Source organism: Rhagoletis zephyria, unplaced genomic scaffold, assembly GCF_001687245.7.
Source record: "Rhagoletis zephyria isolate East Lansing unplaced genomic scaffold, Rhagoletis_zephyria_1.1 Rzeph_scaffold_06552, whole genome shotgun sequence".
In the NCBI taxonomy this organism is placed as follows: domain Eukaryota; kingdom Metazoa; phylum Arthropoda; class Insecta; order Diptera; family Tephritidae; genus Rhagoletis; species Rhagoletis zephyria.
The window spans coordinates 14,309-32,910 of NW_016163635.1; the positions used below are offsets into that span (position 1 = coordinate 14,309).

Consider the following 18,602-nt stretch of genomic DNA (forward strand, 5'->3'; position numbering starts at 1 on the left):
TATTTCTGGATTAAAGTTCTCAAATAAACCTTTCATTTGATATCCATGTTAATGGTTTTAATTAAATTTTGTAAAATCGAAAATAAGTGAAACCCTTAAACTAATATCCTAATGGATAACACTTACTAAATAGGAAAAGCATAGTGTAAGAGCTTTCTTTTCTCACGAATAGTAATAGTGTATCTTAGTTTTTAAACAATAAAATAAGAAATAAATATAAGACGGAAAACAAGTGGCAACCCTGTTAAAAATATCTCTGAATAGGAAATCTTTAAAATACTTTTCACTTGATATCCAATAAGATGTTTTATTTGGCTTACAAATAATTCCGAATGGGTGGCAATTTTGTACGAATATCTCCAGAGATAACACCTGTCTAGATAACCTTAAAATTAAAAACATTATCTGAATACAAAATTTTATCAATATCGTTACAGCCAAATTTTTACTAAAATTTACCGTTAAGAAGAGAATTTTTTTTTAAAGTACTGACAATCATTTTCTCCCCCAAAAACTCCCCAAAGTGTTTAATTCACTTCTTTATGCTTTTCCATGGGCCTTTATCTACGTTTGTATGAACTGTGCTTTTAATTGTGAAAATTTATGCTTGATTTCTGTTCATCGGAGAAGGTATCAGATGATAAGAGATCATTTTGAAGAAGCTTTAGTATGTTCTCAAAATTCATAGAATTTTGTCGAGGCACCTTTTAAAATAAATATTTGCGTGTCACTACTCTATAGCAGGAGCAAGTTGGTGACTCTAAAGTAAAGAAAATACTTACATATACATGACAAAATATGTATGGAAACGAAAAAAATATTTTTTTAGATCTATCTTAATTATTGGTCATCCGTAGATACCGGTAGCTAATTTTTGGCAGTAAAACTATCAAAGTTCCATTCTATAGAATACAACTAGTAATGTAATGTGGAAATGCGTGGAAGTACAACTAAAAGCTTTAGGTTTACAAAGTAATGATAAAATTACCAACACAAAAATTCAATATTTCCGATTACTGATTTTATAACTTAAATTACGTTTTACTAAATCGAAACTATTTAAAAGAAATGTAGATATACCTGTATCTTCAGACTTCATAACAATTTTAAGTTACACAATAACAATATTCACTGTTGAACGCAATCGTTTTAAAATGAATTTCGTAAAATAACACGTGCACTATCACAAACTGTTAAGTTCCGACTGAGATGTTGCCTATTATTCCGCAACTATTCCACTCTATCAGGTGGTTTTTTGTTTTGTTCCTACGACATGTTTAATAAAACACACTTATGACCGCCTCGGTCGGTGAAATACCCTTATGTGCGGCGAGTGTTTTTTTTATGAGAGCAGGGCTTTGAAGCGGGCACTGCTAACCACTACACCACCACGGCAGCCACCAAAAATATTTTTGGCAACCCAGCACAGCCCGGAACAAAGCGACGAAAGATTTAAAAAATCTTAAATGATCATTCAGCTGAAGAGATCAGTTTTGCAGCTGAAAAGATAAAAGAGTTTTTTGACTACCGGGAAAAGTAACAAAAAAAAATAAACGGAGTTGTGTTCCTTTTGCCTTATGTTAAAAGTTTTATTATATGGTAAAAAAAAATCAAAATCGACGCTTTTAATGAACTTCAGAGAGCAACCGGAAATCTCTACATAGAAAAATATAATTGGTTCTATGTGTCTAGCTCTGTGCATAAAGTTTTGATTCATGGATATGAAGTAATCAACATTTCTGATACACTTCTAGGTAAATAGTTACGTACTTTGAAATAAAATGTTTTCGACTAAATATAAAAAATGTTCAATTACTTTTTCGCAGGTGTTTTGTCTGAAGAGGCTTTGGGAGCTACTCATAAAAATATGCGAAAAACCGTCTTACGCATACTAAGAAAACTTCTCGAGAACTTTTCAATACAGATTTAATACCACATCTGTTATTGTCTTCTGACCCACTTAAATATTTCGGATCAACGTCATACACAAAAAAATTTTATTATTTATTTTGTATGGCAACAATGAGATTTACATATATGCACAGTGGCGGTCGAAAATGGAGGAATGGTATTTCGTTTCTAATATTTATCTACAATGTGGAGGAATGGTATTTCGTTTTTAATATTTATCTACAATGTTTTTCAGCAAACATTTTTTTGATATTTTTTTATAAAAATATGCTTCATGCTTAAAAAAAAATTGAATATGAAAACTTCAGAGGGCCATAAAATAAAAATGCGAGCTAACTTTTGCAAATACATCGAGTATTTTGTTACTGGATAGGTATACTTTCAGAAACTGTTGACAAAGTCCGGGCTGGCTTCGGCTGTCGCACAGTGTTATTAAACGTGCGATATATTGGCAATAACATTTTTTCAAATTCCGTCCTTTACTACATATTTTTTTTCAAATTTTTAATTCCAATAAATAAACGGTGTTTTAACACAAAATCCTTTGAAAAAAACTGAATGAAGCCGAGTAGACTGTTTGTGCATAGAGAGCGCCAGATTGGCTATCTTTGCATCGACGGAACCAACGAACGTTGTCCGGTAAGACAATTGAGAATATGTATTAGTTTCCAAATTGTTTGAATAAAGTCGGCGTCCAGAAATAAAGGAATTTATCAAAAGCCGCTTTAATATTTGCCGTACCAAAATGTGTTTAAATTTTTGTTGCCCTGTGATATTGATACAAGATTGTAGAAAAATGGGGTTAGGTTAGGTTACGGAGCATACGTAGGCTGGAAAAGCCCGTTGTGATACCACTGGCCGAAGCCATTTGTTTCTTATCCTACCTTAGTAATTGAACCACCGGGTGCGTTTTATATATCACAAAAAGGCGAGGACGCTTCCGAGTTCAAGTCGGCTAAACAATCCAGAATGTACTTTTTGAAAAGTTGGTTGCGCGTGCTGGCCAGGGCGGAATAATGGCAGAGATAGTGTTCGATAGTCTCCTCCTCCTCCTCGTCCCTGCAGCTGCGACAAAAATCGTTGGTGGGGTATTCTAACTTTTTACCCATCAGGCAGTGCCCGGTGATTACACCGACTACTAATCTGAGAGAGGAGCGGTCCAGCCGAGTAAGAGCTATGGATCGCTTTACATCAACCTTTGGCCAAATTTGCCTGGTAGTATGGCAGGTGGTTTCCACAGCCCACTTGGTGTTTACCTCGATGAGTGGCAGCCTTTAGTCTGGATTCTGAGCAGAATTGACTTCAGATATTTCCGTCTTGGTCCTTGCCAGCTCGTCGGCTAGGCAGTTGCCATTTTGAGTCCCTTATACTCCCCCTTTTTTCCAACATAAAGCTCATACTCAAAAATCGAATAGACTCGGAACTGCTGACTAGGACGGCCATTTATACCAACCCTTTAAAGGTTTTATTTTTTTTGTCTTTTTTTTACACAAAGCCTAAGAGAAATTACACCTGAAAAAGACTTGCGTGCCAAATGAACTTTTCTTTCAAAGTTTAAGTTAAAATAAAATCTGTGGAAAATTAACAATAAAATGCTTTTTTCGGAAAATCTATTTCTCAAAAAAACCTGGGTAACAGTTATTCGTCGCCACGCACACACGCCACATATATGTATGTACACCAAAAGAGCGAAAATCTAACTATTCCTGCTTTTGGCGGCAGATAGTTTTATGGCGTTTTCTTTTATACCGAAAGTGGTGCCTACTCAGTGCCCTCTATGCACAAATACATTAGCTTTTAACTAAAAAAGTAGTTTACTTACCACAAACATCAGAATATTAAATTGTTAAAGACATGAATTTTCCGTAATAGGGAGTCCCCTATATATGCATTTATTTAGTTTTCTAATATTTATTATTTTATTAGTTAAATATATTTTTTAATAAATAATAATATTAATAAATACTTAATAAATTTACAATAATTGCACGTATATAAGGTATTGTTTTTGTTCGTATAACTACAATAAATATCTACATTTGCAAGATATTTGCATGAAAATAATGCAGATTTCATGTTTTCTTTAATGAATTTAGTTTTAAGATAGTTTTTCTCACCTCATTACATATAGTACTTCTTTTATTTACATTGAATGCATTTTATTTACTTTCCAGTTACTTTTAATTTTTATTACACTGATGTATTCAATTTGTAATTTTTTATAATGGCTTATTTTACTTTTCTTTTCATAAACTTACATACTTATCCTTTAAAATTTTCTATAAGCGTTGACTTGTATTATATTGTATTGTGTTTGATATTATTATTTTGTGTATTATTTTATTTTATTTGATGTAATTTTTACCTAATTTTGATTTATTCTATTTAATTTGATATGGATTTGCTTTTATTTGGTTTTTCAGGATTTTATTTTTTATATTATTTTATTTTATCTTGCTTGAGCTTATTGTATTTAAATTGATTGTAATTGTTTTACTTTATGGCATTTACATTTTTATATTTTAGTTGGTTTTATTTAAATTAATTTAATAAGTAATTTTTTTATACTTTTTACTTTATTTAAATTTTTTAGTATTATCTTGAACTTTATTTAATTTAATGTAATTTTTTATTTAATTTAAATCTGTTAAAATATTATCTATTCAGTTTTATTTTATTTCGCTTTACTAAATTTTTTTTATTTTGTATGTTTTATTTTAGTTATGTATTTTAACTTATTTGCAATTTTTATTTCATTTTGTTAATTTAGTTTAATTATGTTTTAATTTATTTTATTATGTTTCTTTTGTTTTATTTCATTTAGTTCTTTACTGTATTTTATTGCATTTAAATTTATTTAATATATTTTACTTTATTGTATTTAAATTTTGTATGTTTTATGTTTTATTGGATTATTTTTTGCTTTATTTAATTATTATTTTTTAATGATGCAATGTGGAACGATTTTCTGTCGTCCTTTGTCAAATTTGGTTTGGAGACATACCGGTTTCGGCGTTGTACCTTCTTCAGTGTCATTTTTCGAAAAATGTTTACTTTATTTTGACACTGAAGATGGCACAACACCGAACCCGGGTTGTCTCCAAACCAGATTTGACAAGGGATGACGGAAAAACATTCCACATTACATCATACTCCTACCCTGTCGGAAACACCAACAACGAAAATGAGATTTTTTAAATTCATTCTGTAATATTTTTATTAAGTTTTATTTTATTTCATTTCGTTTTATTAGACTTAATTTTAATTTGTTTAATTTTATTTTGTTTTTGTTTATACTGTATTTGATTTTATTTTACTTTACTTTAATTAAATTTATTTTATTTTGTTTTATTTAGCTTAATTAAATTTGCTTTAATATAAATCAATTTAATTTTATTTAACTTTATTTCAATTAATTTCATTTTATTTTATTTTTTTGTTTGATTTTATTCTATTTTAATCTATTTTGTTTTATTTTATTTTATTTTATTTTATTTTATTTTATTTTATTTTATTTTATTTTATTAAATTTAATTTAATTTAATTTAATTTAATTTAATTTTATTTTATTCTATTTTATTTTATTTTATTTTATTTTATTTTATTTTATTTTATTTTATTTTATTTTATTTTATTTTATTTTATTTTATTTTATATTATATTATATTTTGTTTTTATTTTACTTTGTTTACATTTATTTTATTTTATTTTAACTTATGTATATTCATATTTTACAGCTATTCACATTTAGTCTTTTGCAAGTAGTAGAGATATAATTTGCAAAAAAAAATAAAAAATTTAAAAATTGTTTAAAGTGCTTGCCCATGAACAATTCCAGCCCATGATTGCTCAGTGCATTCACCTTACACGTAATTTTTGGAAAATATATGTAAGTTTAAAAGTTTAATGTTAATTAAAACTAAAAATATTCAGTTAAGTTATTCNTAAAAAGTTTAAAAATTGTTTAAAGTGCTTGCCCATGAACAATTCCAGCCCATGATTGCTCAGTGCATTCACCTTACACGTAATTTTTGGAAAGTATATGTAAATTTAAAAGTTTAATGTTAATTAAAACTAAAAATATTCAGTTAAGTTATTCACAAGTTATGTTTAAATTTGTTTTCACACCGCAAATTTTCTCATCCATAATCAAAAAATGTCACGCAGTGAATATGTGCGTATATGTACATATGTATATGTATGTATATATTGTATGAAAATTTGAATTTCGTTACTGAGAGGAACTTTGAATTTTATTCCACACTCGCATGAAAACTAAATTTAAGAAAGAAAACTTATTTTTCGCTAATAGCCTGATGAAAACATGTGTATTCCTAAGTTGCGGAACCACTGAATTCAGTTGTTGTCGTTGACAGCTAAAAAGAAAGAATAATAACTTTAAATTAAAGTTTTAACTAAAAAACGTATGTATTTAGAGCATCATTAAGAATATATTTTAAATGTTTCCAACAGCAAGTCGGTGGCTGAGAAAATACGTCGCCAGAAACAATAGGCCGAGTGCGACACTTGAGCGAATCCATGAAAAAGGTTAAGCGCCACTCAAACAACGACTGGCTCGCGCACTCAAGTCGAGGCTCAAGTGTCAACTCTTCACTACTGTCATTCTTCATAATTCCCTTTTGCCAACAGTTACAAACTTTTGCACACAAGCAAGCATAATAACTTTCATGCATGCATGCATGTATACATATAAATATGTACTGCCTACTCGTTCTTTGCGGGAAAATATGTATGTATGTATGTATGTTTCTTGTTCTCCGCTAAAAGCTTGATATCTAGATATTTCTATAAAAAATCCAAATCTTTCTATATTTGCAGTGCATATTTGTATGTATTGTTGTTACACTGTTACTACCAAGAAGTATTTGCTCATTATGTGCATAAAGCCGGAAGACATTTATTTTCTTTCCATTCTACGCGAAGTGTCCTTCACAATGGCACACTGTAACTACATTTGCACCAAATATATCCATACATACCTGTATTTGTACGTATGTATGTATCTTTGTATGCTTTTGTGCGTATATGCATTTTTAGTTAGCCACCTGCTACTCGCCTTCTTTTACTGGGGCATACATGTCGTATACGTACCTAATTCATACGTCGCATCTTCCGCTTCCGCCGGCATTGCATTAGCAGCTCGCTTGCCACGCACACCCAGCAGCGGCATTAAGGACATATTGTTCATATAGTACCGCTGGTTTGTATTATCGGAGAAAGTACTGCTATCACCGCCGTTCAAATTGGACTTCTTGCCACGTACTGCCACAAATTTATTGCCAAAATCGACGAAACGTTGAGACTTGCCGCGCCGGTTGACAGACTGCGTGAACGGATTGAAAAAATTCAAACGAAGAAAGTAAAATTAATTAGTGACCGATATACTTAAGAAGGATGAAATTAGATTAAAAATTGCTGATAGCAAAATGGTATATGTATTTGGAGTGCTACCTATGTATGTAAGGGATCAAAAAGCCAGATTTAAAGAAGTTTGAATGGTTCGGATTTAAAGAAGCTTAATATTCGTAATATTTGTTTCTGGCTAAATTTTGTTTGTTATATTTCTATAAAAATACCGTTCAAGCTTTTCCCAAAAACATTTAAATCACAGTTTTAAACTTTATACAAAATTTAAGATAATTAAAAAAATTCTCATCAATACTTAAACTTTTTAATGTGAATCTTAAGAAGAAACTTGCACTTCAATAGACTAAAATTATATGGGCTTATTAAACTGCATACCAAAAAAATTTCAAAAAATTTAGAATAAAATAAAATTAGCTCCAAAAACATTACGTTAACATTGAAGAAAATTAACACGTGGTAACTTGTTTGAGTCACTGTATGTATTTAATTAAATTCAGCATTGTTTTGAATTGAATCGACGCTGTGTGCTTGAGTACTCATGACTAAAAGCAAGCTTTAATTGATGGGATCACCTCGGTACGGTTTTACCTCACTCTGGGGAATGGGATAAGCAACATCCTGTTTGGTTGGTTTAAGTGATTGCCAGAAACTGTGTAGCATTAAATTAGTGCATTTGTGTGCCATTTTGATGCACCTCTCGCAGAGGATATTTTGGCAATGTACATTAAGGCGTATCACGAAAAAAAGTTTAGCGTGTGTCAACTTTATTTGAATACTTATTTCGCGAAAAAATTTCTTTAATTTTTATGTGACTGACATACAAATTTAAAAAATCGGATGGCAAATAAGAATGTTATAACAAGAAATGCGATTTAGCGGCTTGAATTTGGTAACCGGATGACTATTAGCATAATTGTATTTTTGCTTGTAGTTTTATGTTGCCTAAGTCTCTACAGGCTTATTTATACCTAAAACATGCTTGTGTTCTTTCCCAATCGTAGAGACAACGCAACACCAAGTTCTTCAGCGTAGACAACCGCTCTCACACCGTATACTTTTTGGTTCCGTCGGTGTATAGAGAGATAGCGTTCCCTTCCCCATTCTCATCTGAAACATCATTTGCACGTTACACATAAAATTTGAATTGTCTACCATATAAAGCCTAAATATTATTCCATAAACTATGTTTGTGTGCAAGTTAAAACTAAAATCTTACTCACATCTATTGGTGATCTCTTGAAGGCCTGATGATCTACATCCTTTTTTCCACGCACACCCACAAACGCATTTACCGGGCCCCGCTTCGCATCCAACATTGGCAACGGCAATGTACCATCTTCATCATTATACAAATAGTCTAAAACACCAGCAGCTGGTCGCTTGCCACGTACTCCTGTGAAACCGATTGGTGCGCGCTTAGTCACATCATTTGCTGGTAATACCTTACGATTTAACAAATTATTTATAAAATCCTCGATCAGCGCTTCACGCAAATGCTCCTCCTCAAGGTGTTGCAACAGCGAATCAATGCTGCTAAAATCACTGTCAGCATATTTCTTGCCACGCACGCCGTAAAAAGTACTTGGCGCTTTCTTGAAGCGCGGCTCCATTGCCAGCACACGATCATAGGCAGTATTTTGCTCATTTTCGTAAGCGGCTTGTTGCAATGGTTCAATGTTCCAATCGGCAGTACCATCGCCATTTAGTGCCGGATTGTTAGCATTGCTGTAATCGGTAAATTCATACTCCTTCTTGCCGCGCATTCCAATGAAGCCGTTCGGTGTTCGCTTAACGATGTTCAGTGAACGTAACGAATTTCTGAATGGCAAGTGAGTGGGAGAATAAAAATAGAAAAGTAATAACTCACCCCCATGCAAACAGTTACATACGCATGTACTTATTTAATTTTAATATTTGTATACCAAATGGCGTGTACTACAAATAAAAATTGAAAAAAAAAAAAAAATGTTATATTCCTTAAACCAGTACAAAGCGTTTCATTCCCAAAAGTCAAAGCTCAAAAGTCTGAATATGACTAGGTACATTATATAACCATTCGACCATGATCCGCCATTGATGACTCGTTCCCCTGAGCATAAGTACAAAATCCAGCTAACTTCGTTGGTTGATTCCTAAAATATCATCGCCTACAACCTAACCAGTGGAACTAGGGACCCACAAAAATGTCATTATCTAGCTAGACGTTAAGGATCTCGTTAAAGAAAATTTGTAGTTTTCGCGAGCCTCTAAAGTGGACGAAGTCAAAAACCTGCTAGAAGATACCGCCAATGACACCTCCCCATATTCTCGTCGAGAGGCATAACAACAAGCTCTGCAAGCTAATTATTTTGGTTCATATTATCCGTGTAAATATTTTTCGGAAGGATAGTTTCCACACAGACACCTCAGGAGCGTGGTAATTAGGTGAGAGCTATATATCAAAACCTTGGCCTCTCACGCATCAACAATGAATTTCAGAGTAAACCGTGGTTAATGGATTATTTGATATCGACGGCAAAGCTTAGCATTGTGCTCGCAGCAATAAAACATAAAGAAGCCGCTACGCTGCCGCAGATAGGGTAAGCGGTGTGGGTTTTAAGTTAGCATACAGAAATCAGCACTCCGGAAATCTAAAGTTCATTCTGAGCCGAACTGTACACTGCATACCAATGCTGGGATTGAGTGGATGTTTCACCACGGACATCGTATCCTGCGAGTAACTATTGGGCCGATTTTAGAGTCTGGAACCCTGTCGCTGTTAACTTATTCACGGATGGATGGAAGGTATGTACATATATATGTTTCACCTGATAGCAACTCTTCACACACCTCAAATTTAGGCTGCCTGATCATCTGGGAAGGCTTGAATTCTCTCTTGATGGTTCAGATTACTTCAATATCAAATATATTTAGGCATTTATGGTTTGACCTTCCCGTTGGTTCGAATTTATAAAAGCAGCGCCTTTTCTAAGCCCACTGCGATGTGAACTCACTGACAAAACTGGAAGGATTCGCCGCTCTGAATTGTTTAAGAATTAAGGAAATCTAAAACTTACCATATACCAAAAGGGGAAGAAAAAATTAATTTTCAAATTAACAGTGATACAAGTGACTGAGCTAGCTACTTATATATTTATTTATGAACTTTTCATGGCTGTTGCGGTCAGACTTCATTACTGAATAATTATTTACAAACATTATTAACTCTTTTAAGTAAACAAGCCTTTGATTTTCTATATTTATACACTCATTAATTCATACGCATACAATTTCAAATTTCCTTACCCGATGTTAAATGGCAAATTATGTCTGTCCTTATCAATGCCTGCAATGTTGTTTTCATTGTTATAGTTGTCCACTGGTAAGAGTGTTGTTGTGTCGCCCAGCGCTGAGATATCCAGCTTATTCCGTTCATTTATGTCCTTTTAATTGTTGAGTGGTTGAAAGGCGGAGAAAAATAAATGCAAGCAATTTAAGGAAATTAAAAATTTGAGCAAGTAATTTGGTGTCAATTAAGTCACGTTTGGTTAATGTGAAAACGTGTTTTGGGTCATATGAAAAGTCTCCTCGGATTTTTGGGTAAATTTTTGGAAAAGTTTTATTTATTGAAAATCAATCCATGGGTGTAGAGCTTCTGTGGTTTATCGCCGAAAAGCTTGCCCATGTGAATTTTAGCGGCTCTTTGGTTTGCTGATTTTTTTACCATCAAGATAGTATTGCAGAGACCGGAAAAAATGGATGTCAGACGGTGAAAACTCTGGGTTATACTGTGGATCTATTAAAACTTCCCAACCAAGTGCTGTCATTTTGTTCAGAGTGATCAAATATGTGAGTGGCCTGTCATTGTCATGATATCCTTTCCTATTGGACCAGATTAATCGTTTCACAGAAGAGTATTTGTAATTTTGTATATTTTTTAATTTATTTTTATTTTGAGAATTTTTAGAAAAAAAAAACTTCACAGGTTCATTTCTTCGCAACAATGGCATATTAAGTGGACTTAAACTCAATGGATTATAAAATCTCTTTAATTTTAAGATATTTGCCAAAATATTAACATTTACGTGAGCTAGACCGATTTGAAAATATCTCCAAAAATCCCATTATTATCATTGTGTCGATGAAATTAAAAAAAAAAATTTATGCAGACCTCGTGAATTTAAACCCTTCTATCAACTAAGGCGATTTTTGGAAACTAATTTTATTTTCTAATTAGTTTATTGAGGAATTTTCAAATAGGCCCATAGACAAAAGCCCACACCAATGTATAGGGATGATGCTCAAGTTTCTGCATTTTACCAAGACTAGGTGAAGACAGCTACATATATAGCATTTTCAGTTTAAATGAAACCATTTTCAAATTAAGCGAATCCCTTTTCATATTAAATGAAACCTTTTTCATGTCAAGCGAAACCTTTTTCAAATTAAATGAAACCTTTTTCAGATTCAGTGAAACTTTATTCAAATTAAATGAGAACTTTTTCAGATTCAATGAAACTTTATTCAAATTAAATGAAACTTTTTTCAAATTAAATGAAACTTTATTCAAATGAAATGAAACTTCTTTTTTGGATTACTTTGAATTAGCTGTTATGTGTTGCTCTCCCTTACGGTCAAGGCTTGTCGAATACATTGTTGCCGTTTCGGTCCAATTGGACCAAAATTGGTACTTTCATTTCTTAAAATAAGGCTTTGGTAGGTTGGTTGGTTTGTTGTGATTTTCGAGGGGCTTTGGTAACTAGGCAAATCACATAATTTATTCATTTTATAAAACTTCAAATATCTCTGTTTTCGGAAGTACATGTAAAGGATAATGTGAAAAGGAAAAGAGAAATGGGACATGTCAAAATTATTCTTGAACCGAAGTTGAATGTTGCCGTGATTAGACTGTGCTCTAATCCATAGAGTTTGCCAAATTTTAAATTTCGCTTAAGCGAGTGAGTGAGAAGGGAGAGTATTTGTACTTTATTTCCCTCCTCTCCCTTAAGAAAATAATAGTTGACAGCTTTGAATTCGTGTAGCAACAGTAAAAATATTCTCCCAGTTAAACATCATAATCGGCGATAAAGATGTGTAACTGGGAGTTAAGGCTCTGTTACGTACGTGTTTTTACGTAGAAATCATAAACCAACAGACTTCTACGTATGTAATGCTGTGCGTTGGGTAACAGCTTACACGCGAAGCTCATTTAACAGATTCCTTATGTGACAACTCTCAAGCAATGCCAAGTATGCATAACAGAGCCTTTAGTGTTAGCCAGACATGGTGCAAACGGCTCTTAATAGGTTAAGTTGATTTCCTGTTCCTTAATTTAAAAATGTTTAATACTTAATTTGAATAAAGTTTCACTTAATTTGAAAGAAGTTTCATTTGGTTTGAATAAAGTTTCATTGAATCTGAAAAAGTTTCATTTAATTTGAATAAAGTTTCATTGAATCCGAAAAAGGTTTCATTTAATTTGAAAAAGGTTTCGCTTCATCTGAAAAAGGTTTCAATTAATTTGAAAAATGTTTCGCTTAACCTGAAAAAGGTTTCATTTAATTTGAAAAAAGTTTCATTTCAACTGAAAATGCTATAATTAGGCCAAAAGAAACAAAATTTCGGAGTCGTTTGTATACCGGCTGTTGAAAGCTGACGGCGAACAGCCGTTTCGGGCATAGCGGAGAACGAGGACAAGGTAACATAAAAACAGTCATTGGGTGTTGAGACGCACGTTACTGTTGGCAATTAAAAGCTCAATCAGTCTAGACTTCATTTGCGTAATTTAACTTAATATTTTGGCCAATCTGTTATATGAGAAACTGTGTTGGCGGTTAGTTAAAACTTAACTTACCGTAAGCAACTTAAAAACCTGTAGATTTTAGATTCTTAAGATTCGGCTTTACGAAATTATTATTTCTCAATAATAAATGAACCCAAAAAAATTTGTTTGCATGCATTTTTTTGAAGTGGCATTTTGGCGGTAAACTCTCAAACAGCTGTATTTTAGAAAAATTAAATATTTCCGCTACTGGCTGAAGTTGACGTGTTGAGTAATCGTTGATGATTTCTTACGGTAAGTTAAATTAAGTTAAGTCTAGACTAACTGAGCTTTAAGACCTCAAAGTATTCCAGTTATTTCAGTTCGGAGATCAGGCGTAGAAAACTCTTGTCAACAAGTGCTGCTTTTGGCTCCGTAGGGTATTGAAAACCAGAGCCTTCTCTCGGCGAACAAAAATCACGTTATACATATATCTGGCGGTGAAACGAAAGCCAGGGTGTCCATCAAAAGGATAGAAGGACAGAGTGTAGAAGTGCCTGTCTGCACTCGAAATAAAAAACTGGCGCAATTTCACAAAAAGGGAGAAAAAGGCTGTAGTGCCAACTAAGAAAAAGCGAAGAAAAAAACTGGTTACTACAAACCGGATAAATCTTAGGGGAAACCCCTTTGCATGAATTTATACAAACACATTTTAGCATGTGTCCTAAATTTATAACTAATTTGAACTATTGCAGCCGCTCAACTATCATATGAAAAGGTTATTTTATTACCAAGGTAAAACTTTGTGTAATAACTACTAATATAACGGTAAAACTTTTTTTTTGTCTCGCTGCGTCTTTGCTTATGCTTAACTCATAAATTTAGTTTTTGCATAGCGTCGTTGTTGTTATTATTAGGCGGTGTATCTTGTGATCAACTTACCGTTGGGTAATTATGTCCCTCATACATCGGCGCCTCACTTCCGATGCCACTTGCTGCTGCTACCGAATCCAAAAATAAAAACAAAAGCAACATCTTACAGCAACGCACGGTAGTATGATTCAGTATTTGCACAGCCATTTGAAGAGCGGAGTTTTAGGGAAAGTTCCGAGGTGATGGGAGAGTTGTCTGCAAGGAAAAAGATGCATGTAAATGATATTAAGTGTTTCCATACAGGGACTATGTACATAAATAGGTTTGCATATTTTGCAGGTATCTATGACTCACAGAACTTTGGCCAAACGTAATTTTTTAACGAATACATGAGACAAATTTTATTTGAGTATCTAAAACTTTTTTTTCGTCAGAAAAAGTCATGATTCAAGACGAAGTCGTCAATAACTCAAGAGAGTTTTGCAGTCCCCTTGAATTGTACGACTTGCCATCAGTAATGTAGTTTAGTGTTGAAGATCGATTCGGTGATCATCATGCGCAACGTCAACCAATCACTGGTCGGCTTATGCCATTATCGCCATACGGCAGTAGGAATCATTAATATAAGCTAATAATGCTCTGGATTTTATTTTAAATCCTCCGCATACTAAATTCATTCGGTATTTTAATGCTTTAACTTGTAACACTTAAAAATTGTGGGAAAGCCAAGTGTAGCCATAAGGCTGCGCAAATTATTTATCTGGAGAGCGAATAACTGTTGCCACACCTCAATTATGGATGGGCTTCTACGACAAAGCGTATAAAATAAAAGTCCCTAGCAGAAAGCAATGCCCAGGACGTACCGGGACCTTCTGACTCCAATCGGTTCTATACTGACCGATCCAAAATTGAAAACAATGTAGGAGGAAGACTGTATTTGGAATAACTATGAGCTGCTTCCTAGCTGAACTTTCAGCTATACAGGTATGTATCTGTCAAATGTTTGCAGACAAGGGCAATCTGACACTAATTGTAATATCTATGTATATTTTCTCAGAGATTCAGGCAGCTCTTATAGTCAGGGTACGAAAATAAACTGTACAAAACAATTCCCATTTGCTCATCGATCATCATATCATTTGTGGTTTTGTACATAGTCAGAAACAAATTGTAAGATTCACTACCATTTTCCCCAAGGAGAAACGTTTGCTTTTCGTTTGTGACAATTGTACCATAGGGTAAGATTTATATGTACGCAAACGTTTCAATTACTTGAAAAATATTTTTTTTTGTCAATTTTCATATACAATCCAAGGCGAATTTATATAAGGTGGTGTTGTTTAATCAGCTGTGTGTAGTGTTTGATTGTCAAAATTTTATATTTTGCTAGTGAGTGAGTGAAATCGTGAGAGTGTTTGCATTTTCTGTCGCCCTTCTTCATTCGGAGAAGAATAGCTGAAATTTGACAACACCAGCTAAAAGCAAAAACAAAATACAAGTAATTGTTATATTTGTTGAATCGATACCACCTTATATGAATTCGCCTTGATCCAATTCAATTAAAAACATGTACTACATGCATACATATATTTTTCTCTGCACGATTCATTTCGTTTGTTGTTTCGTCTGTAACTACTAAACTCTTGTAGTGTACTATCGCAAAGTGAACTCAGCCGTTTTGTTTTCGTATTTTACCGAACTGTTGAAGTAAAAAACTAAACGAAATAGTAACGTACAATATAGTTTATTTTCGTACACTGCTTATAGTTCCACATTGTGTCAAAAGTAATTCCGGAATTGCGGGCAGAGCAATTTACTCTTTAATAGGTTTGGGTGCCGGGACACAAAGGTATTAATTAGATGGCGGACGAGCAGGTATGAAAAGGCACTTAACTTCCACTTTCGCCATCTTGGAAGTGGTTTGGCATGGCGCACGCCACCTGAATATTTGGACACCTGATCAATATAGCGGGCATACAGGTAAGGCTATCGCTCATATTTGTCAACTCTATATGATGGGAAGGGTGTGATATTATATGGGGCATCACAACGGATCCGATTGAGGGGTCTAAATGTGCTGGCGTATTCACCAGCAGCCGTTTAAAAACTTCAAAATTTATACCACATTTCTTCTGCTTGAAGCAGCGTTTCTTAAATTTTCCACCTCAATAGGTACTTCTATGTATTGTCTATTTGTATATATACATATATGTACATATGTATGTATGCATAAGCGTATATGCTATTTGAAAACACACTCATGCATACATTTAAATAAGTGTAAGTTTGTAAATGAATTGTATGGATGTTCCTAAAGTAAAAATTTTATTTTCCGCTAATTCATTCATGTTTTTACAAAGTTTTGTGAAAGCCATTTGCTTAGAAATTAGGCACTAAGTACTTGTAGATGTGCATACGGTTATAACAATATAAATGTACATACATACATATGTATGTATGCATACATATATGTATGTATGTATAAACGTATGTTTTTAAAAATACTTTCTTCTTCACATTCATATTCAGAGCCATGCGTATGAGTCTAATAGAATATTTATGCTCCGCCTTGGGCTATGTACGAATATGGACGAATAAATATATTGACCTTTCAACGCCAACATGCACAGAATAATTTGCATAAGTATGTATATACGCATATATTTACATACATGTAGTAGGTATAAGGATAACCACAGTGGCAAGGATGCGAAGCCAATCGAACTTCGAGAGTGTTGTATTAAGCAAATAAAAGCTGATTTTGCCTGCATACACAATGAAGTTGAACGGAAAGAGTGTAGATTCAATGCATGTAAAACATTCCTGTAAGTGAACGAGGCGTGAGAAAAAAGAAAATGTAATAGATATTTCTACATACATACTTACTTTCAAACATATATATATACATAATATGTTAATACTCGTAAAAGTAAAAATTAAGACATCGTGCGAAGCAGAAAAAATTTACTGAAAGAAAGAGTACACAGCGTAGTAGTCATTTGTTGCTAAAAAAATTTGTCCAGCTGCGGTTCTCAGATTTTCTAAGCGGATACTCTCTCTGTATGTCAACGCCACGGCACTTGAAAATTCGTCGACTAAACTAACTAAACTCATACATTAAGCATTATATTCGGACCATTTTTACTAGAATTCACTTATTTTCAGGGACCGTAACAGCTATAAGCGATATGTAAAAATCATCAAACTTACTTGTTGAGTTATATTTTTCTGTCAAATAAATAACACTTATGAAATTAGTTTGGCTCAGAAATATAACTTACGCGGTGAGTTTTATTTATCGTTCAAAACTAATTGTTATTTAATAAATTTTACTTAAAAATCACTGACCTTAGTTTTCAGTTTTAAAGCTATTTTAGTCCTCTTTCATTTGATACCAAACTTGTTTAATTTGAATAAGCCGTTTGTTTATTATCCGGAAATGGTTTTTATTTTGGACTTAATAAGTATTTTGCCAAATTTAACGCTTAAAAAACACAGCTGTTATTTTCGGTCTTGGAATATATTTCCAAGCACCAGAGCTAGGGAGAAAACACTCCACCCTCAGGACCTTCTGCCTGAATCCCAATGACCAATGATCTACGTGAGCATTGAACGAATCCAACTTATCAGTGCTGAATCCATTCCATAACTTAGAGCTTAGTTGCACACCCTAAGCAATCATAGAATAATAATTTTTTGGTGACAGTAAATTACTTCTTTAAAAACACATATGTACGTGCATGGAAAATCGGACACAAAAAAGCGAAAATGCAAACTGTCCTTTTTCCAAATTCAAGCACAATTCATTTGCAAGTAAAACATAAAATCTAAATATCCGCAAGCGATCACTAACAACAATTCTAATTGCATGAATGGCGTTATACATACTTAACCATTTTATTGAGTCAATAAATATGCGAGTAAATATACCAGAAAATCCCGCCTAAGGATATGTGTACATTAGGGTGGCAAAAAAAAAAGTAAATTCGAAATTTTAATGCACTCACCCCATGGGATTGTTCTATATCGAAAAAATATACCCCTATTTTTTATTTTGAAAACAAAAAATATTTAGATGTCACTCGAAGCTCACAAAGAATTCTTAAAAATCAATATTTTTCGATCGGAAAACTCTGGTTCTCTTCAGGATACTAGCAGCAGTAATACCCAAATGTTTATTTAAAAATTGTTTAATACCAACAATTTTTTATGGCCCCCCATTGCATTTTCAGGGGTCTTAGGCGTACCTATAGAATATAGTTACTATGAAAAAATGGTTAAATAAATAATTGGGTATTCTTATTGCGCGTCTCCTGAAGAGAACCAGAGTTTTCGATGGTAAAATATCGATTTTATAGATTTCTATACCATTTCTACGAAAAGTTGTTTTTCCCATATAAAATACATGGAAAACTTTGAGCGATCTCTAAATATTTTTTTATTACAAAAGTCAAAAAATAGTAGTATATTTTGTTGTTATGAGTTTTCGGACCACCCTAGTGTACATGCATATGAAAATAAATGTGGCTGTATNAAAAATTAAAAAATAGTAGTATATTTTGTTGTTATGCCTTTTCGGACCACCCTAGTGTACATGCATATGAAAATAAATGTGGCTGTATGTCGGCTGTGAAATGCTCCACTTTCGTTTTCGTTTTCAAATATTACACTGTGCCGGTTGTGGTTGCCA

General features: G+C 33.1%; 1 protein-coding gene across 1 annotated transcript; it reads right to left on the reverse strand.

Annotated features, from left to right (window-relative positions):
• Positions 1-5,888: 5,888 nt before the first annotated feature.
• Positions 5,889-14,259, reverse strand: Tk (Tachykinin). Its single transcript, XM_017629148.1, has 5 exons — positions 13,982-14,259; positions 10,585-10,721; positions 8,522-9,117; positions 7,024-7,293; positions 5,889-6,287 (listed from the first exon to the last, which is right to left on the reverse strand). Exons 1-5 carry the CDS (start codon positions 14,117-14,119, stop codon positions 6,268-6,270), a joined length of 1,161 nt encoding a protein of 386 aa, XP_017484637.1. The 5' UTR covers positions 14,120-14,259; the 3' UTR covers positions 5,889-6,267.
• Between the last annotated feature and the right edge of the window lie 4,343 nt (positions 14,260-18,602).